The sequence below is a fragment of the Loxodonta africana genome, chromosome 7 (assembly GCF_030014295.1).
Source record: "Loxodonta africana isolate mLoxAfr1 chromosome 7, mLoxAfr1.hap2, whole genome shotgun sequence".
In the NCBI taxonomy this organism is placed as follows: domain Eukaryota; kingdom Metazoa; phylum Chordata; class Mammalia; order Proboscidea; family Elephantidae; genus Loxodonta; species Loxodonta africana.
In genome coordinates this window covers 55193220-55212792 of record NC_087348.1, presented here as the reverse complement: position 1 = coordinate 55212792, position 19573 = coordinate 55193220, and the positions used below count along the sequence as shown (strand labels likewise).

At 35.1% G+C, this 19573-nt stretch overlaps 1 protein-coding gene across 2 annotated transcripts in view; it reads left to right on the top strand.

Moving 5' to 3' along the window:
- The window catches only part of METTL15 (methyltransferase 15, mitochondrial 12S rRNA N4-cytidine), a 262077-nt gene extending 243031 nt beyond the window's left edge, over window positions 1–19046 (top strand). For both annotated transcript variants that reach the window (XM_023550767.2, XM_003412308.4), the window contains one exon: window positions 6351–19046. In XM_023550767.2, coding sequence (XP_023406535.2) covers window positions 6351–6793 — 443 coding nt within the window. In that variant the 3' untranslated portion in view covers window positions 6794–19046. The remainder of the gene's footprint in view (window positions 1–6350) is intronic.
- The last annotated feature ends 527 nt before the right edge of the window (window positions 19047–19573 follow it).

The window sequence follows — 19573 nt, the reverse complement described above, 5'->3', positions numbered from 1 at the left end:
CTATGGAATCTATAGTTGTTATTAAAAACAAAAACAGTTTCTGTTGTCAAAAAACTGGGAAATGCTCAGTTAAACAAAATTAAACAATTATCTTCAGAGCTTTTCTAAAGGGCATTGTGAATCTCTAAAATGGAATGTAGCATGCTGCATTTCACAAAATTACTTGACAACAGACACATTAGTGTTTGATTGGAGGCTGGGTTGACAAGGTCACTGTTCCCTGGAAATATTTTAGAAAATGCTATGCTATTTCTCCCACGATTAATAGCATGCACAATCCTTTATGAAACTCATCACAATACGTACATGTCATTCTCCTCATTGTCTTCATAAATGTTTTAATCTCTAGTGTTTGGTACATTGTGGGTAATAAATATTAACTAAATGAATGAACAATATCTTATTAAGGAAATTTATCCACTGAAATTTACCAAATATTCTTGATGCCAGTTTTATTTAATCTAACCAACTTCTACCCATTAAACCCATTCCCACTGAGTCAATTCCAACTCATAGTGATCCTATAGGATGGAGTGGAACTGCCCCATAGGGTTTCCAAGGAGTGGCTGGTGGATTTGAACCACTGACCTTTTGGTTGTCAGCCAAGCTCTTAACCACTGAGCCACCAAGGCTAATCAAGGGTAAAAAGAGTGATAGTTTCTAGTCCTGGTGAAGATGCGGTGAGTTGGACTCTCTCATATACCACTAATGGAAGTAAATTGGTACAATCTATTTAGAAAGTAAATTTCAAGGTATCGATCTAAATTTAAATGGACATTGATACCATTTGACCCAACAACTCCACTTCTACAGACATACCATCACAGGTTCACAAAGTTATATGTTTACTGCAGTATTTTTTATAATAGGAAAATTAGAAAACATCCTAAATGTTCCTGCTGTGGTGACAACGTGAGCTCCATCAGAGTAGAGACCCTGTCTTACTTACCAGCATATTGCCAGTTGGTTCATACTGTGCCTGACACAATATACATTTGTTAAATGAGCAAGCAAAATGAGTTATAATGTAACTGAAATTATTATAAAAAGTAAGATAAGTAAATAAGCAAGTTGCAGATCATTGTGTAGTCTCATTCCCTTCTTAAAAATATATATATGCATGTATACATAGTACAGTTGTATACATGTATATGAGTCGGCAGTAGAAGTGGGGGTTATATGAAGAAAAAAGGAAGTCTACTTCTTGGTTGCCTCTTGGGGCTGAAATTTAAGGATTACTAACTTTAATGTTTTACTTCATATACAGTTCGTAATTTTTTGTTTGTTTATAACTTTAAAATGCAAATTTAATCAGTCTCTCAATATACCACCTCTTCTTTTTTTTTTTTTTTTCTTGGTGCAAAGGAAGTATAGCAATGAACAGACAACAGCAAGTCCCAATTTTCACTGAGTATATATTCTAGTGGAGAAAGACAGATGGTCAACAAATAAATATTTGTCCTCCGATGATAAGGTGTTAGAAAGAAAAAATAATGTACAAAGAGCCTAGTGACAGGGTGCTATTGCAATTTTTCCTTAGTGAAAGACTACCTTTCTGATGCCGTATTTTCAAAGAGACCTGAAGGTAGAGAATAAGCCATCCAGGTAGCTGAAGGTAGAAATTCCAGATACAGGTAAGAGCAAGAAGAAAGGGCCCGAGGCAGGACGTTGCCTTGAGCACCTAGGGCAGAGATCAAGGTCAGAGAGATGGTGTGGGAGGAAATGGGGGTTGCATGTTCCATAGGGACTTTTGGCCAAGGTAAAAAAACTTCAGTTTTTATTTCGTGTTAGATAGGAAGACACCGGAAGCATTGAACACTGTAATATTATGATTTAATTTTTGTATTAAAAGGGATCTGTCTAGTGGCTGTGAAAAATATAATGATGACTTAGACTAGTGTGATAGTGAAAGAGCCGTCAGAATTTGCTAATGTGAGGTGCGAGAGAAAGAAAAAAGTCAGGATGCAAAACTGGCAGGATCTTAAGAACAAAAAAGGTGGGGAGGGGGAACCCACCAAGAACAACAAACCTGACCTGGAAAGTGAGGATGGAGTGCCTCTAATAAGGCAGAACTCTTTAACAATTTTCTTGCACAGTTTGGGTCAATCAGTTATGTCATGAATTTTCTCAGCATTTCTGTTAGAGAGGCCAAATGATGTCTTAAAATTGTGTTGAAATTAGAACTTGTTATCCCATACTGGGCTTCATGTACCTTTACTTTTCCATGTACATTTTTTAAAAAGTATGTGTGTGTTTAATATGTATATGTATATATTTAATATATGTATACATGTTTAACTGTATATTGACTGGACAGCACCTAACAATAGCAGTGCATCTAATAGTAAGGTGTTTCCCGGTTTTTTGTTTTTTTTTTTTTTTTACACGTTTAACTGGGAAACACCTTACTATTAGACACATTGCTATTGTTAGGTGCTGTCCAGTCAATTCCGACTCATAGCAACCTTTTGTATAACAGAACAAAATGTCCTGCACTATTCTCACACTCATTGCTATGTTTGAACCCTTTGTTGTAACCACTGTGTCAATCCAATTAAGTGTGTAATTTCCTTTTGTAGTCAATTTTACTGACTACAGTTTTGCTATTTTAAAGTGTTAGGAGAAAAACAGGTTTATTGTTTTGGAGTATTGTGATAACTAGTGGATTTCGTAGGTGTTAAATGAAATAGAGCTCACATAAAATCTCAACAATGTTATGCATTAAGCTTTGGGGAAAAAAATCCTTCAACCTAAAAAAATCACTTAAGATCCTGATTAAATTGTTTTGAAATATACATTTCCCAGTGTTGCCATTACATTCCCATGCCTCATGTTATTCTACAAAATAAATATGAAAAATGTTTACCTTGCACATTTGCTGTATTTCAGGTAATAAAGGCTTGCAAGCTGGCATTTCCTGAGGTTAAAGTTATTTGCAGGTGCTCCGCTGCATGTGCAAATGGTTGATTAATTAAGGAGATTTCCAGTCACTATTTTTTTTTTTATTAGGTATAATTAAATACATGCAATCGGCTGTATTGAGACAAAACTGCTAGCCAATTTGAGCATTCATTTGCTCCACTAAAATCATAATTTTGTATCCACAATCACGTTTGGCCAAAAAGTAGCCGCATATAACATTGGGGCCTGTTTCATGACATTATTTTTTTACTTTATTCATAATGTTCTTTGTGACTAAAAATGTTATTTTCTTCATTTAGTCACTCATTGATGTGACTGGATATTGTGTTTTTCATATATTCACCCAGTGATGTGAATGAAACTGTAGTAATGGCCCCAGATTTGTATTTGGTCATTTATGCACTTATTTTTTTAATTCATAATCTATTCATTATCTTTTCAACCAACATTTACTGAGTGTTTACTGTAGTAGTTCTTAATCTTGGTAACATGTCAAAATCATCGGTGAGCCTTTTTAAAAGTAATGATATAAGCCCCAGAAACTCTGATTCAATCAGTCTGGACTAGATCCAGCATCTGTGTCGTTTCAGACACACCACAGGTGATTCTGATGTGCAGGCCGGGTAGAGTCACAAGCCTCTTTGTCAAGCAATAGGGATACAAGAGCAAACGCAAAATAGTTCCTATTCACAAGGAGATTAGAGTCAAGTAAGTGGTACAGACAGGTAAACTAGTAATTATAACAGTCTGATCAGTGCTACACTAGGAGTAAGCACACCTCTATCCACTTAGAACTGATACACACTGGCTCAGTGCTAAGTCTATTGATGGATTATACAACACAAAAAGGACATTATCCTTCACCAAAGCAAATGACCCAAATTGTGACTGAGTCCCTGTTTTCTTTCTTACCTTCTCTATGCCCTAATCAACCGAATTAGCCATCCTAGACTCTGATTAAATTCAGGAAATGGAAAAGCAGAGAGCTTAGTTTCTGCCAGCGGGATATGGGAGATGGGAAGGAAGTAAAAAAAAAAAAACAAAAAAGGTTGCAAGACCCTGTGTTGTCCTCGAGGGCAGGGACCGTGTCTCATTAATATTTTTCTCCCTGTGTCCTAATTCAGAGTCCAGCACGTGGGTAAGCATTGAATCTGGTGTAGTGGTTGAATCTTTTTTCCTGATGACTTGTAGGCAGCTGTTGAATCTAGCCTGTCAAACCTGAAAGAATTCTGTCTCTGGCTGTCTGACCAGTAACCTTCACAAGGAAATTCATTTTGACTTCTTCAGCACTAGACACTTGCTGGTTATCGTTAAACTTTCTAATTCAAAGGACCTTGCTTAATGCTTCATAAAAGAATTTTTTTTCTTGTCTTTTTGTCTGTTTATACCTTTGTCAGTTGATGTTTTGTTTTTACCACTTTAATTTCCATTACCATATGCTGTTTTATATTATTTAGTTTCTTTTAAATTCATTTCAGATAATCTGCATTTTTGACCTTTCTGTAAATTACAGACATGATGTACCAGTAGAAGGGGAGTAGCCCTGGAAATTGAATTGACCTAAAGTCAGGGAAGAAAGCATGGGTAATCTACTTCTAAAAATTAGCCATTAAAAACCCTATGGAGCAAATTCTACTCTGACACACATGCGGTTGCCATGAGCTGAAGTCAACTCAAAGGCAACTAGTGGTTTAGAATAAGAGAGAATATGTGTCTTTGATCCCCAAAGGCAGGACTTACGGAGGTTGACAGGGCCATGTGTAGAATTTTTTTTTTCCCCCAAAAAAACCCATTAGACGTAATCCAGGTCAGAATTCCAAAACAATAGTAAGAGAAGCCCCAGAAGAAAAACTTCATGAAACTTATTTGTGGATTAAAGTTATCCTATTATCTTTTTTTTTTATTATTATCTTTAGAATCATCCACTCCTAAATATAAATGAAAGCTCTTATGTTCTTTCTCCATGACTTTAGGACATTGAGAAGGCCTAAGTAGACTTTATAAGGAAAAGCCTATCCAATTGCAGTAGTGTTAATATGTCATCTGCAGATTCATACATAGGTGAATATATTTAATGTAAATATGAATTATGTTATTTGAAACTATGTGGTAAAAAATATTCATAAAGTCTCATTTTATGTGCATATTTTGAAATAAAACTCTATTTCCTAACATTGAAAAAATTAGGAATCTCCTAATTTCACAGCTAGCTGACTGAGTATAAACTATGTCTATCCTGCTGCCATGGCAAAGGTGCCATTTTAGCTGATAAACAGAAATGCCTGCCATGCTTTGTCATGTCAAATGAACCAGTGCTGTTTTTGTATTAGAATTTCTATGATGATTTCAGAGATTGTTATTTTAACATTCCCCATTTTCATTAATTTAAAAAATATATTCAATAACAATATCATGCAAGTATTTATTAAGCTCTCTGCTTTCTCTTATTTCATGAATTTAAACAGAGCCAAGTGTAGCTAATTCAGTGCTATGTTAAAAACTATATATAAAATATATATTATGTAATATAATGTAAATATATTTATATAGAAGACCTGTACTTAAACATATATTTAAAATGGCTAAGCACTCAACTACTAACTGAAAGGTTGGCAATTCAAACCCATCCGGGGCAACTCAGAAGAAAGGCCTGGCTATCTGCTCCTTCAAAACCCTATGGTGCACATATCTACTTTGCAACACATGGGGTAACCATGAGTCTGAATCCACCCAACAGCAACTCATTTGGTTTATATTGTCATTTATGTTTACTACCTGCCTTGTAGGTGATCTGTTTTTTTTTCTAGGTCCAAGTTTTCATATGGTGCCATTTAATTTCAGTCTGATGAATTTTCTTTAGCATTTCATGAATGCAGACCCATACCTGTAAGCAAAGAATTCTCTTAGTTTTTATTTATTTGAAAAAGTCTTTGAACCTTTATTTTTGAAGGGTATTTTCACTGCCTTCTTAGAAGACAAAATTTTTTTTCTCAAAACTTTGAATATGTCATTCCAGTGTCTTATAGCCTCCTTTGTGCTCATATCTTTATTTTCTTATGCAATATACTGTTTTTCTGTGCTGTGTAGTTTTCTTTGTTCTATTTGGGATTCATTGAGCTTCTTGGATCTGTAAGTTAATGTTTTTCACCAAAGTTGGGAAGTTTTTGGTTATTATTTCTTCAAATAGTTCTCTTTTTTCTCTTTGTTCAACTCCAGTTACCCTTGTGAATTATGAAAGATATTTCTGACAGTTTTAAACCTTGGTAGAATGCTTTGAAATATAGGAGGTAAAATGAATGAAATGAAATGCCACAATTTTCTATGAAAACTTAACTTTTTAAACACATGCACAACACAAACTAGTAGATTTGCAGTGGAAAATATTAATGTTATTGTTCTCCTCCTGTTTTTTCCAAATCTCTTCCTAGGTGCATTTCCTGCTTCTGCTATGTATGCACGAAAAGACTTGCTTCAGCGATCTACTCATGTCGCTACGAAGACTTTCCAAGCTTTTCGCATATTTGTGAACAATGAGCTCAATGAACTCTACACAGGACTGAAGACAGCTCAGAAGTTTTTGAGACCTGGTGGTCGCCTTGTTGCTCTCTCTTTCCATTCACTAGAAGATCGCATAGTCAAACGATTCTTACTTGGGATAAACATGACAGAAAGGTTTAACCTAAGTGTTAGACAAAAGGTGTTAAAATCATCACAGCTGGGTTCAGATCAAGAAAACAAGGAAGGTGTCTCTATAAGGGCCCCTTTAATGTGGGAATTGATACACAAGAAGGTGCTTACTCCAGAAGATCAGGATGTACAGGACAACCCCAGAGGGCGCTCAGCAAAACTCAGAGCAGCTATCAAATTATGAGAAAAAAGTTATCATAGTCTGACCCTTCAAATTTTTCTGACAATTTCTTTCATCTTCGTATGTGATCTCACTGAAAAGCTTACCATACAAAGGTGTGGCAAAATCTGGAAATTGACAGTATTTAGCGTTATTTTTTTCTTCAAAAGGAAATAGTAACATGACAATGAAAGTTCAACTCAGCATCATTTCAAAACTGCAAAAAAGTGTTTATCTTATTACATTTTACCAGTGAAATGCAGTTGTTTCTCTGACTAGGAAATTTAAAAATAAATAGAAACTATGGTGTGTTTTTGTTACCTAAATATGTAAACTCAAGCTGTCAAAAAACAGTGATAGTATAATCATATTTGCATTTCCTAGATTCTTTACTTAGTTATTCAAATTTTCAACAGACTTTGTATGGCTCACCTAATAGTAATTATGGGATGAATTTTAATTTAATTGGGAGTAATTAATTATAGGCATTATACAATGTTAAAATTTTTATTTTAAAAATGCATTCTAGAGATAAATATCATTGTCAAGAGTATAATATTCATTATTTTAAAGACATTTTTCAGTATAATGTGTACTATGGTGTTTTTGTTTGTTTTTTGCGAGGGAAAAATGTAGAATTACTTTAACAGCCTTCACAGATAATTGTTTCACAAAACTTATATTTAAAGTCAATTGTGTTTATTATAATAGCCCAAAATGCCTTTGATGAATAATAAAACCTATCATTTGAATCCTGCATTTTTAACTGAGCTATTTTTATTCAGAATAACTCAGCCAAGTCTATTTGAAATAAAAGTACTATCTGATTTATCCAATATATTAAAAGCAGTGCACTCTTAATGTTTTTATTTACATTAGTAGCTATAATAAGGGTAAAAGTTTATTCAGGAGAGGTTCACTTGGTAGAGGATATTTTAACAAATAATGATATTAATTCACAATTCACATATCAACTCTTTATATGTAAGTAAGTATTCCTAATTTATGCAGCAACTACTAAACTAGACACTAGAGAAACAAAAAAAAAAGGTAAGTTAAATACTAATGGCCCACAGCACCTGTCCTTATGGAGTTTATTGTCAAATAGAGTTAAGTAATCACAAAAATAAATATAAAATTGATACAGCGTTATGTGCTAAAAAGCAGTACGTGGTACCATAAGAGCATCTAAAAGAATTTGGTCTGGCGAAGGAACCCAGGTCTGACAAAGTTGTGCCTGATTTACAACCTGAAGGAGAGTAGGAGTTAATTAGCAAAGGATGCGTGGGGTAGAGGGAACTTGATGATTAAGGGTACACACAAATGTTTATTCTCTTAGGTTGTTGTTCTTAAAATTGTACTTACACTATTAACTTTCTCAGTAAGCTATTTCTTCAAATACAACAAACTCATCTTTTTTTATTATGATTATAAATTCTGAATCCAAGTGAATGAAATTTAGTATAACTATGTGGGTGAAATTATTTTGGCAGTCCGGTAGCTATACCACGGACTGCTAAAAGAATGATCAAGTCCCAAATCCATGGGTCAGGTTGGAGGCTTGTCCCGACTCATAGCTGCAGGGGCTGGTGAACCCAAGATCAGACCTCAGAGGCTGACAAATCCCAAGATTGGCAGTTAAGCTTCTAGCTCAAGTCCCAAGAACCAAAGTCAAATGAACAGGACCCAGATGCAGGACCCAGAGTAACCAAAAAGCCAAGGAGCCTTGCCAGAAAGCCCACCTATACTGGATGCAGGCTACACCCCCCAAAAAAACCCTTTCAACTAATTGGCTACTCACAGCAGATCCCATCTTGCAAGTGATCACATTATATCAGATCTCATCATGGAGGTGATTGCATCATTATATGACTGCCAAACTACATCATAACTGCCAAAGCACTGAGAATCATGGCCTAGTCAAGCTGACACATGACCTTAACCATCACAAGGACCAATGAAAATGAAGAGAAGACCCTCAATGAGATGGATTGACACAATAGCCACAACAATGAACTCAAACATACCAACAATCATGAAGATGACACAGGATTGGGCAACATTTTATTCTGTTATATATAAGGTCGCCATAAGTCAGAGGCGACTTGGAGGCAACTAACAACAATATATGGGCAAAATAGGTAAGAGTTAAATACTTAAATTTACCTCAAACTTGTTACTTAACTCCCATCGTAGTATTTAATTTTAGTTCCCAAGCTTGTTTACCACTTTTACTTTACAGGCTTTATTCGAATCTGAACAATCCTATTGTGAAATCAGAATTAGAAAAAATTTCTGGGGACAGTGTGCTCAAAATGGAAATGAGAATGCCCAGGTCAGTCCCCTACATTCTACTGAAGAACTGTGTAAGTTTCTTTTTCCATGAAAGACATATTTGTGAATGTGACTGAGAGATCTCCAAAGGTAGGTTCCCATCTAAGAATATGATTAGAAAATAAAAGCCTCACACCATTATATATTCAACAATTATTTGTTTAGTTCATCATTTTTGTATTCTGTATAAGATGGAAATTTCTTCTTCAATGTCAAGTGGAAACAGAGAAAAAAAATCTTGAATAATATGCAGGAGAAAAATCCTCCTTCAAAAGACAAAATAGTTATTTTAAAATGTTTTGGCCTAAAAAAATAGTAACTTTTCTGTAATTAAGCTGCTTATCACAATAATTCTTGCCTACTTCTTAGTCTTGCTGTAGGATGCATAATAAAACAAGGAATGAGTTTTAAATGGTTAACTCTGGAGAAACATTTAGGGCGATTCAAAAAATATACATAGAAAATAAAAACCAATTGTTACAATGGATATGTGTTGCTTTTCTGAGACAAAGCATAAAGAATATAAAACAAGCAATTGGTTTATGTTTCTGCATCTCCCTATGACTGCCTTGCTCTACAAATCGTTTTAACACAGCATCTTAACAATTTTCAGCTCATCGCTTCCTAAGAAACGATGAAATTTAATAACGTAATTTTTAGCTGATACTCCTATTTTATACATTCATATTGTTTTTAAAATTGTCCACTAGTGACCAAGAAATCTTCTCTTTGGAGTTTCTAGGGTTTTTTGATAATATATCTATACATCTGCTCTTTTCATGTAATATATGATACATGATTTCTGCGTAAATTCATTAGTTTTTTTAACTTAGTGCATAAGTTTATTAGTTTTTGAATTATCTAATATCTCTTAATATTATCTGTCAGTATTTCAAAAACATATTTTCTTTAGTCTTTACAGAGTATTGTGTATCTTCAGAGTTTTTTAATTCTTTTTAATTTTTGTTTTTAAATAGGAAGCAAAGATAATGATGACTCTGCTGCAGATTTAAAAAATAATTTTAATTTCATTTGAAATGCCTGATACAAAAAGTATGAGACAGTTCTTAATAGAAAATTAAATACATGCAACTAAAACAAAATTTGTATCATCACTTTCATTTGAGTAAAAAATTATATATGTATATATTCATTCAACAGGCACATATTAAAGGCTTACCATTTCTTTCTTCTTTCTTCTCTCCTTCTATTTATAATTTTTTCCCTTCCCTTTCTGTGTTCATGCTGAAATGTGAATTTCTTATACCAACTGAGGTGATGTTAATTTATGTTTCAACTTTAGAAAAAGAAATGTTAGGCCATACTGGCATGTACTATCATGTGAACTAAACTGTACCTGTTAAGATTGTTGTAAATAGATAAATATTAACTAAGAACTGCTACTTGTTGGAAGTTCTGCAATATTTATTTTAATGCAGCTATTTTCTTATTTTTTATAAATTGCTGTAGTAATCTAACAGGTGTTTTTTGTATAAGCAACACTCTATAATGGAAAGGAATAAGCATTAATATATAAAGGAATTCTGTGAGGTATTTAATAAGTATAAATTTAGTGAGAGAAATCCTGATCAGAGATATATTTTTCTCAGAACCACAATGCCATATGTTTGATGCTGAGTGAAGCGTGGTTTGTAAAAATTACCATCATATTTTAAAGAGGCTAGGTTGTCTAATAAGCAAACTATTTTTATATTATCTTCTGACATTTCATTTGTTTATAGCTACTATTTCCAGCTAGTGTTTGATAACACACAGGATGATCTGTAGGTATGCTAAGAAAAAGTTTAAATTATTTTTAACAGTGTAGTTAGCATAAATTTTCAGAAACATTAAAAGATATTTCAATAGAATTGATTATGTAAAATACAGTGGTAATAGTTCTTATTGCCTAATCATTTGCATGTACCTTAAAATTCTTCACAAATTTCTTGGCTGTGTCACTCTTCTCTCACATAGTCTCCCAGAATTATTAGATAACTAACTAAAGAAATCAAATTTAATGCTCTGATGGGCAAAGTAGGAGGTTGCGTCTTTGGTAATGTTACATCTCCTTAGGCAATCCTTTACTTTAAATATGGTTGCCAGTTGCTGTCAAGTTGGCTCTGACTCAAGGCGACCCCATGTACAGCAGAACTAAACATTGCCTAGTACTGCGCCGTTTTCCCGACCATTGGCATGCTCGAATCCAATGTGACTTCTGTGTTTGAGTGCCTTCCAACCTAGGAGGCTTATCTTCTAGCTCTGTATTGGACTATATTCTGTTGTGATCCAAAGGGTATTTATTGACTTATTTTCAGAAGTGGATTGTCAGGCCTTTCCTTCTAGTCTGAGTCTGGAAGCTTTGCTGTAACCTGTCCACTATCGGTGACCTTGCTGGTATTTGAAATACGGATGGCTTAGCTACCAGCATTGTAACAACACACAAGTCACAATAGTACCACAAACTGATAGATGAGTGGTGGTTACCTTAAATGCTAAACAGATTTTCTACCATCAGCAGTCACCTTATTAAATATATCACTGCCCAGAAACTAGAATACAAAGCTAGAATCAAACAAGAGAGCACACTCCATTTCTGATTCTTGAGTAATTGCTTCTTGCCTATTTAAACCCATCCTTATACTTTTTTTTTTTTATACTTTGGCCTATAATGCTTGTCTGTTTTGCAAAAGATGAGGATTTATATTGTTAAACAATCAAATGGTATGATTCCTCATACTTTCACGAGGAAAAGTATTATCATCTAACTTGTACAGATTCTAAATTGAGAAGGAGGCTGTGTAGCATTGTAAATAATACCATTGGCTTTGGTATCAGAAAAAACGTGAGTTTGAATTTCAGCTGTGCATATGTGAGCTAAAAATATGAATTTAGGAAGACTACTTAATCTCTTGAATCCTCATTTATTTCACTTCAAAATGGGGATAATATTGCTACCTGTATCATCTGCCTGCTGTAAATCAAATAAAAAAGAAAATCAAATAGAAGATACTTAATAAATATTTGTGAATTAACTGAAAGTCGTATGGATAAAATGAGATAACACATGTAAAGCATTTAGCACAGTTCTGGTCACATGGTAAATACTCAAAAAATGCATAGTTGTATGATTTTGCTGGAAGAGATTTATAAAAATACAATTCACATTTCTCAACACTGTGGTTAAGGACATCATGTGTATGCTTTATTGCTGGTAGTTTAAAATAGCATACTCTACATCACTAGTGAAAATTGATTGGGTTATAGTTGGTTTTATTATTTGGGGATTTTGTTCCTATTTATTATAATTTAATACCCTCAGTGTTTGCTAAACTGTGACAGGGTATAAAAAACAGTAATTGCTCTTGTGAAGTTTCCATTTATGAGAAATAAGATTGGTGGGAAAAAAAACCAGTTGCTGAGGTTATTTGATATTTGTTTAGGTTGGATAAAGTATTTGTCCTCCTACTCCTCTATATCAGTAAATGGCCAACCTAAGTAGTCCTTATAGTAAGAGTCTCCAAAATACATTTTCAGGGAAAAAAGGAAAAAATTATTTGTGAGGCCATAGGTGGGCGATTGCTGTGAGAGTAAAGTTTCCCACCCTGTACTCTAAAGGTGCTGAGAATACAAAGTACCAGTAAAAAAAAGGGAAAACAACTCGTGAAAGGTAGGTCGACTGTTCACACTTAGAATGAGCTGGTGATTTTCCCTTTTACAACACCACAAAAGTAGAGATTATCAGAACTGGATTCCTCTAATTCCCGCTCTCTCGCTTTCATTTCAGCATTTGTTAGTCTCTTCTGTTATCTCTACTTTGTTCTCCTGTGTCTCAGTGGAAAGCTTATCCTTGTATGCTTTCTGCCTATATTTTCCAGGACTTAGTTCCATCAATTTTGCTTACCCCCTTCTGTCTTTAACCCCTTCTCCTCTGGCATCTTTCCCTCGGTCTACAAACATGTTCAAAAGTGCTCATTCTAAAACGAAATGATAGTGACTACCCGTTGATTCTGTTTTCCTTTCCAAAATACCACCCATCTTCCTGTTTTCTCTCATAACCTGATTTCTTAAAGTCTACATTTGCAACTACTCACCTGCCTTTCATCCATCCAATTCTAGTGTAGTACTCTATAGAAACTGTTTTTTAAGGGTCAATAGGGACCTCTTCATTGTCAGACCCAATAGCCTAATCTCCATCTTGACTTAGTTTATCTCTCTGCAGCATTTGATAATGTTGATGTGCCCTTCCATTAAAAAATCTTTTCTTCATTGCATTCAACAAAATCACTCCTTTCTGTAGTTTACCCCTCTAATGCTCTGATTCCTTCACTGGTTCCTTTTTCTCTACCCCATCAGACCAAGACATGATTCATGTGAATTGTTCACAAAATATGGGCTGTCCCAGGTATGTGCATTTAGTGAGGGCAGTGCTGTGAAATCACTCCATGACCTTCCAAGACCGGAGATACAAAGAAACAGAGACTGGAGAATTCCTGGATGAAATTAGTGTGTGTGTGTGTTTATTTATTATCATGTAGGTATTAGACCAGGAAGGATCAAGGAGTTAAAATTGACATCAAATGAAGTAAAGTATGTACTGACATACTTTACTTAGAAATGACATATTGCATTGGGCAAATCTACTGCAAAAGATCTTTTTAAAGTGTTAAAAAAGCAAATATGTCACTTTGAGGACTAAGGTGCACCTGACCCAAGCCATGAGGATTTTCAGTCACCTCATTTGCATGCAAAAGCTGGACAATGGATAAGGAAGACCAAAGAAGAATTGACGCCTTTGAATTTTGGTATTGGCAAAGAATATTGAATATACCACAGACTGCCAGAAGAACAAGCAAACCTGTCTTTGAAGAAGTACAGCCAGAATGCTTCTTAGAAGTAAGGATGGCAAGACTCATCTTACATGCTTTGAACATGTTATCAGAAGGTACCAGTTCCTGGAGAAGGACATCACGCTTGGTAAAGTAGAGAATCAGCACTAAAGAGGAAGACCCTCAAGGAAAGGGATTGACACAGCGGCTGCAAAATGGGCTCAAACATAGCAATGATTTTGAGGATGGTGCAGGACTGGGCAGTGTTTTACTCTTTTTTTTTTTTTTCACATAGAGTCACTAAGAGTCAGAACTGACTTGATGGCACCTGACAATGACATGTACTAACCAGGACTTCAGCCTTGGCAATGGCAGGCAAGATAATTTGTATCAACCATCCCACTAAAAACAATTAGAAAACCTGGACAAAACATTTTTTCAAGCAGTTTGTATGAAAGCATCAGAGAGCTAATAAGTCAATGAAATATATCCCAGAGAAGAAAGAAACCCAAAGAGGTTAGCCCAATGTTTGGAGTAGGAAATTGTCAATTCCAGAAGAGACAGCTGAGAGGCGGAGAAACAGAGGAACTAGTCTTTTTGAAAATACAGGAGAGCTTGAAGTAGACTGGACCTTGAAGAACTGAGGCTCAGTTTGAAATCATCTTTCTTCTTGAAATTGGATTAACTTGACCCTGGATTGGTAGAATCCCTAACTGCCTGTCAAAAGCAATTGTAATCCTTTTTGGGGGGAGGGAGTCGTATCTTTAAAATTATTTCTATAATTTTTCATATTTAGGATTCAGCACTGAATCAGAAATGATCAATCATAAAGAGAAAAGACATGATTTTTAAAAAAGGAAGAGAAATACAGATAATAAAAAAGATCCTTGGGGGATTCAGACACATGTTGTGAATATGGTCAAGGAAATAACAAGAACTGGAAGCTGAAAATAATAAATGTTGGAAGTGAAAAATATAGCACCCAAACTTAACTCATTGAATGAATTTAAGAGCAGATTAGACATAAAAAGCTAACAATAAATAATGAGCTGGAATGTCAGAGGAAATATCCAAAATGAAGCATGGTGAGACAAAAAGATGGAAATTACAAAATAAAAAGAGAGAAAGAGCATAATAGATAGTTTCATATGTACTTGGAATCCCAGAAGGAGAGAAGAGAAAAATTCAGGCATAAGCCATATTTAGGGAAAGAATGGGTGAGAACTTTCCAAAACTGATGAAAGAAATCAAGCTATAGGTTTCCAGAAGCCCTAAAACTTTCTAGGAAGAAGATACTAAAACCAACTAGAAACTGAAGTAAAAGAAATCTTTAAAAATGGTATCCCTTGAGTTTAAAAGCAACAGGCATTCTCAAGGAATATAGCTCACATGAGCCATTCTAATGGGGGCGGGGCGGGGGTGGTGCTGCTTGATGGTGAATCCAGCAAAGCAACATATGAAAAACAAAAGCAAAACAAACAGAGCAGTTTGGTAAAAGGTACTGTGATAACCTTGGAATTCATGTAAATATAGAACTAAGAATAAACATTCATGGAAATTATGGTTACAGAACAGAATACAAACATAAGTCTTGAAAATGTAAAAACAGATCTTCTCAAATTATGAGGTTAAGGGGACAGGAGATAGGGAATTATAAGTACACTAATTTCCTCATTTCTATAGCAAGGAATAAGTACTGTCGATACTTGAAACGTGCAGTTTAAGAAGTGATTCCAATCACACCTCACATCATATACAAATATTAACTCAAAATGGATCAATGACCCAAAATATTAACTGAAACCATTAAACGCTTAGAAGAAATACAGTAGTAAAATGTTGGGGCCAAGTTTTTCACAATGGATTCTTAGATGTGACACTAAAAGCACAAAAGGAACAAAAACCAAAATAGATCATATGGACTTCATCAAAATTGAAAACTTGTGCATCAAAGGACTTAAGAAAGTTAAGAGAAAACTGAATGGAAATATTATAGTCCTATAGAATGGGAGAAAATATTTGGTAACCGTCTATCAGATAAAGGTTTAACATTCAGAATACATAAAGAACTATAACTCAACAACCAAAAGACAAACAACCCAATTAAAAAATTGGCAAAGAACTTGAATAGGCATTTCTCCGAAGATATACAAATGGCAAACAAGCACAAAAGAAGATCCTCAATGTCAGTAGTCATTAGAGAAATGAAATTAAAAGAAAAAACACAAACAATGAGATACCATTTCACATGTACTAGGGTGGCAATTATCAGAAAAGTAACAAGTATTGTCAAGGATGTAGAGAAATTAGAACCCTAGTACATTGCTGGTGAGAATGTAAAATGATGCAGCCACTTTCGTATTGAATTACCACATGACCCAGAAATTTCACTCCCAGGTAGATATCCACAAGAATTGAAAGCAACTCTAATAGACACGTATACACCAGTGTTCATTGCAGCATTATTCACAATAGCTAAAAGATGGAAACAGATGAATAGATAAATAAAACATGGTATATACATACAAATGAGTACAGATAGTCACCAACTTACAATGTATTCAAGTTACAACAAATCGTACTTACAACCATCCTTTTTTTGTACATCTTATCATTAGTAATATAGTAATACGTACTATGTACAGTGTTGTAATAGTACATATAGTACAAAGTGCATAATTTGCTGATGTTAACATTCTCATGCCAACCCTCAGACAAATAAAGATTGGATTTATAAAGATAAAAAAAAACCATACTGATAACTTAAAAAAAAAAAAAAAGAGCTATTGGACTTATGGCAGAACCAACTCACGATGGAGTCGTCAGAAGGGAACCCTGTCATAATTCAGGGACTACCTGTATTGTTCAGCTATAAAGAGAAATGAAGTTCTGATACATGCCACCACATGGATGAACCTTGAAAACATTATGCTAAGTGAAATGAAACAGACATAAAAGTGCAAATATTGTATTATCTCACGTCTATGAAATATCTAGAATAAGTGGATTCATAGGGACAAAAGTTTATTAATGGTTACCAGGGGTTGGGAGGAGGGTTGAATGGAGAGTATAAAAAAATATGTTACTCAAACTTAACCTACGTTGATGTGACATATCTTCGTCCTTAGTCTTCCTAACCATATTTGATAACATACACCTGAAAGAGACTACCCAATTCAGAGAACTTTAACTTCAAGGATGGCAAATATCTTACATTCCTATTCAGTGCTGATTTGTTTGGTAAGAAAAAGAGAATATGTCCTCTTCCAGATTTACATATATTCTTTATGATTCTGCTTTTCACTTTTGAATGGTACCATACTTAACTTCTTCTGAATCTATAGAATTATTGTCTTCACATAGTAACCCCTTTAATCATGAAGCAAACCGTATTTAAGAGCCAACCAGATAATTTTCCCATTTCCTTTTATGTACATATCTATTTTCCATGGGGAAGGGGAGGCTTCAGGGAGAAGGAAAAAAGAAAGAAAACCTGTAGTGAATGTGAAATGTTGGACCTATCTAGTTGTTGTAGAATCTACCATTGTTCCTTTGAAGAAATTCAGCATTTGCCTTACAACCAGAGAATAAACATCAGCTTCTAGAGAAAGCTATTGAATTTCAAAATCCCTTTGAAATGTCACGTTAACCTGTTTAACTTTCAGTCAGTTCTTTAAAGCATCAAGCATTTCTTGATGACTCCCAGATCTAAAACTGCTTATATTTCTCCGACTTAAAAGTTTGTTTCCCTCAGTAGCAAACGAACTGTGGTGAATGCATCGTGCTGTTCAGGCCTGGGAGAAGTATATCGCAGCTGCAGTCTATGTGTAGTCTTTCTGCAGGTTAGTTCAATTTGTGAACATTGAACAGGGTCAAATGTTAAATGTGGTCGATTTGGCTAAAACTAGAGCGCTCTAGCCTTTTATTTAACCCTCCATTAAATTTTAATCTATAAAGCTGTATTTGTTACATAGGGTATCTTTTATTTTGAGATGTGTAGAGATCAGGCAACAATTATTAATTCATTATTTTGTTCACTCAACATTTATTGTCTATTTGCTAAGAACTGGAGATAAAAGGAGCCCTGGTGGCACTGCACAGTAGTTAAGTGCTCGGCTGCTAACCAAAAGGTTAGCAATTTGAATCCACCAGCTGCTCCATGGAAGAAAGATGTGGCAGTCTGCTTCTGTAAAAGATTTACAGCCCTGGAAACCCTATGGGGCAGTTCTACTCTGTCCTATAGGGCCGCTATGAGTCTGAATTGACCTGATGGCAATGGATTTGGTTTTGGTTTGGGAGTTAACAGAGTTAAAAAAAAAAAAAAAAACAAAGTATGTCCCTTCTCCTTGAAGAGCTCACATTACAGTATAAAGTGGGACAGAGATGTGTAAATTTTTAAAAACTAGAAGAGGGTAAATTCTGTAAAAGCAGTTACAAAGTGCTATGGCAGCATAACCAGAGCCCTGGTGGCACAGTGATTAAGAGCTCAGCTGCTAACCAAAATGTCAGCAGTTTGAATCCACCAGTCACTCCTTGGAAACCCTATGGGGTAGTTCTACTCTGTCCTATTGTGTCGCTGTGAGTTGAAATTGACTCAGAAGCAACAGGTAGGGTTTTATGGGAACACAAATGAATTTTTTTCTTCCAGGCAGAACTGGATTGATAATTTTTATCTCTAAAGCTAAATTCCTCTCAAGATGAATCACGAAAATACTCCTGAGATACAAAGATAAGTGGCCTTGCCTTATAATTCCATTGGTAGCCTTCATGTCTACACTTATTCATTGAGTTATTTTTGTTCTCTGGTCTTCAGGTACTTTGACTCCTGTGACATAATTTTCTCAAAACACTCCACAAACTCCGTTTAGATTTCAATGTCATGTGTATGCATGTGTTCATCTTATTAAGAACACAAATATTCATAGTCATGGATGACCACCTAGCAGTTATTGTGAAATAACAACCTGTCTGTAGGAGCCATTTGATCCTAGATTAGGATCCTTAATATTTTTGGAGCCATGATCCTCTTTGAAATCTGATTAAAATTACAGACTCCCTAAAGAAAAAGGCACATATACAAAATATTTTGCATACAATAGCAAAGGGCTCTTGAACTCCCCCCCCACCCCCCATTTATCATGGGCTCCAGTTTAATAACTCCTGTACTAGAGAGGAAACCCTGGTGGCATAGTGTTTAAGTGCTAGGGCTGCTAACCAAAGGGTGGGCAGTTTGAACCCACCAGGCACTCTTTGGAAACTCTAAGGGGGGCAGTTCTACTCTATCTTACAGGGTCACTATGAGTCGGAATCAACTCAACGGCACTGGGCTTGGTTTCGTTTTTTGGTACTAGAGAGACAGCTCTCAATTCCACTCACATTTCCCTAATGTGAACCTGTGGTGCACCAAAGGATAAAGGCTGAGCCTTTCTATCTTTTAACCTCAACTTGTCCTTCATTCTTAGACGCTTCAAGCTCCATACACTGTCTTAGATGATCCCAGTCTTGGCATCGGTCAACCTGGTCAGTGTCATAAGGAATCTAATCTGGGCCCCATAAACAGTTTTATGTTAGACACAAGAGAAATTAGTAGGGATTAAATGACTTCTAAGGACCTATATAGATCAAGTATTCTAGAAAAACA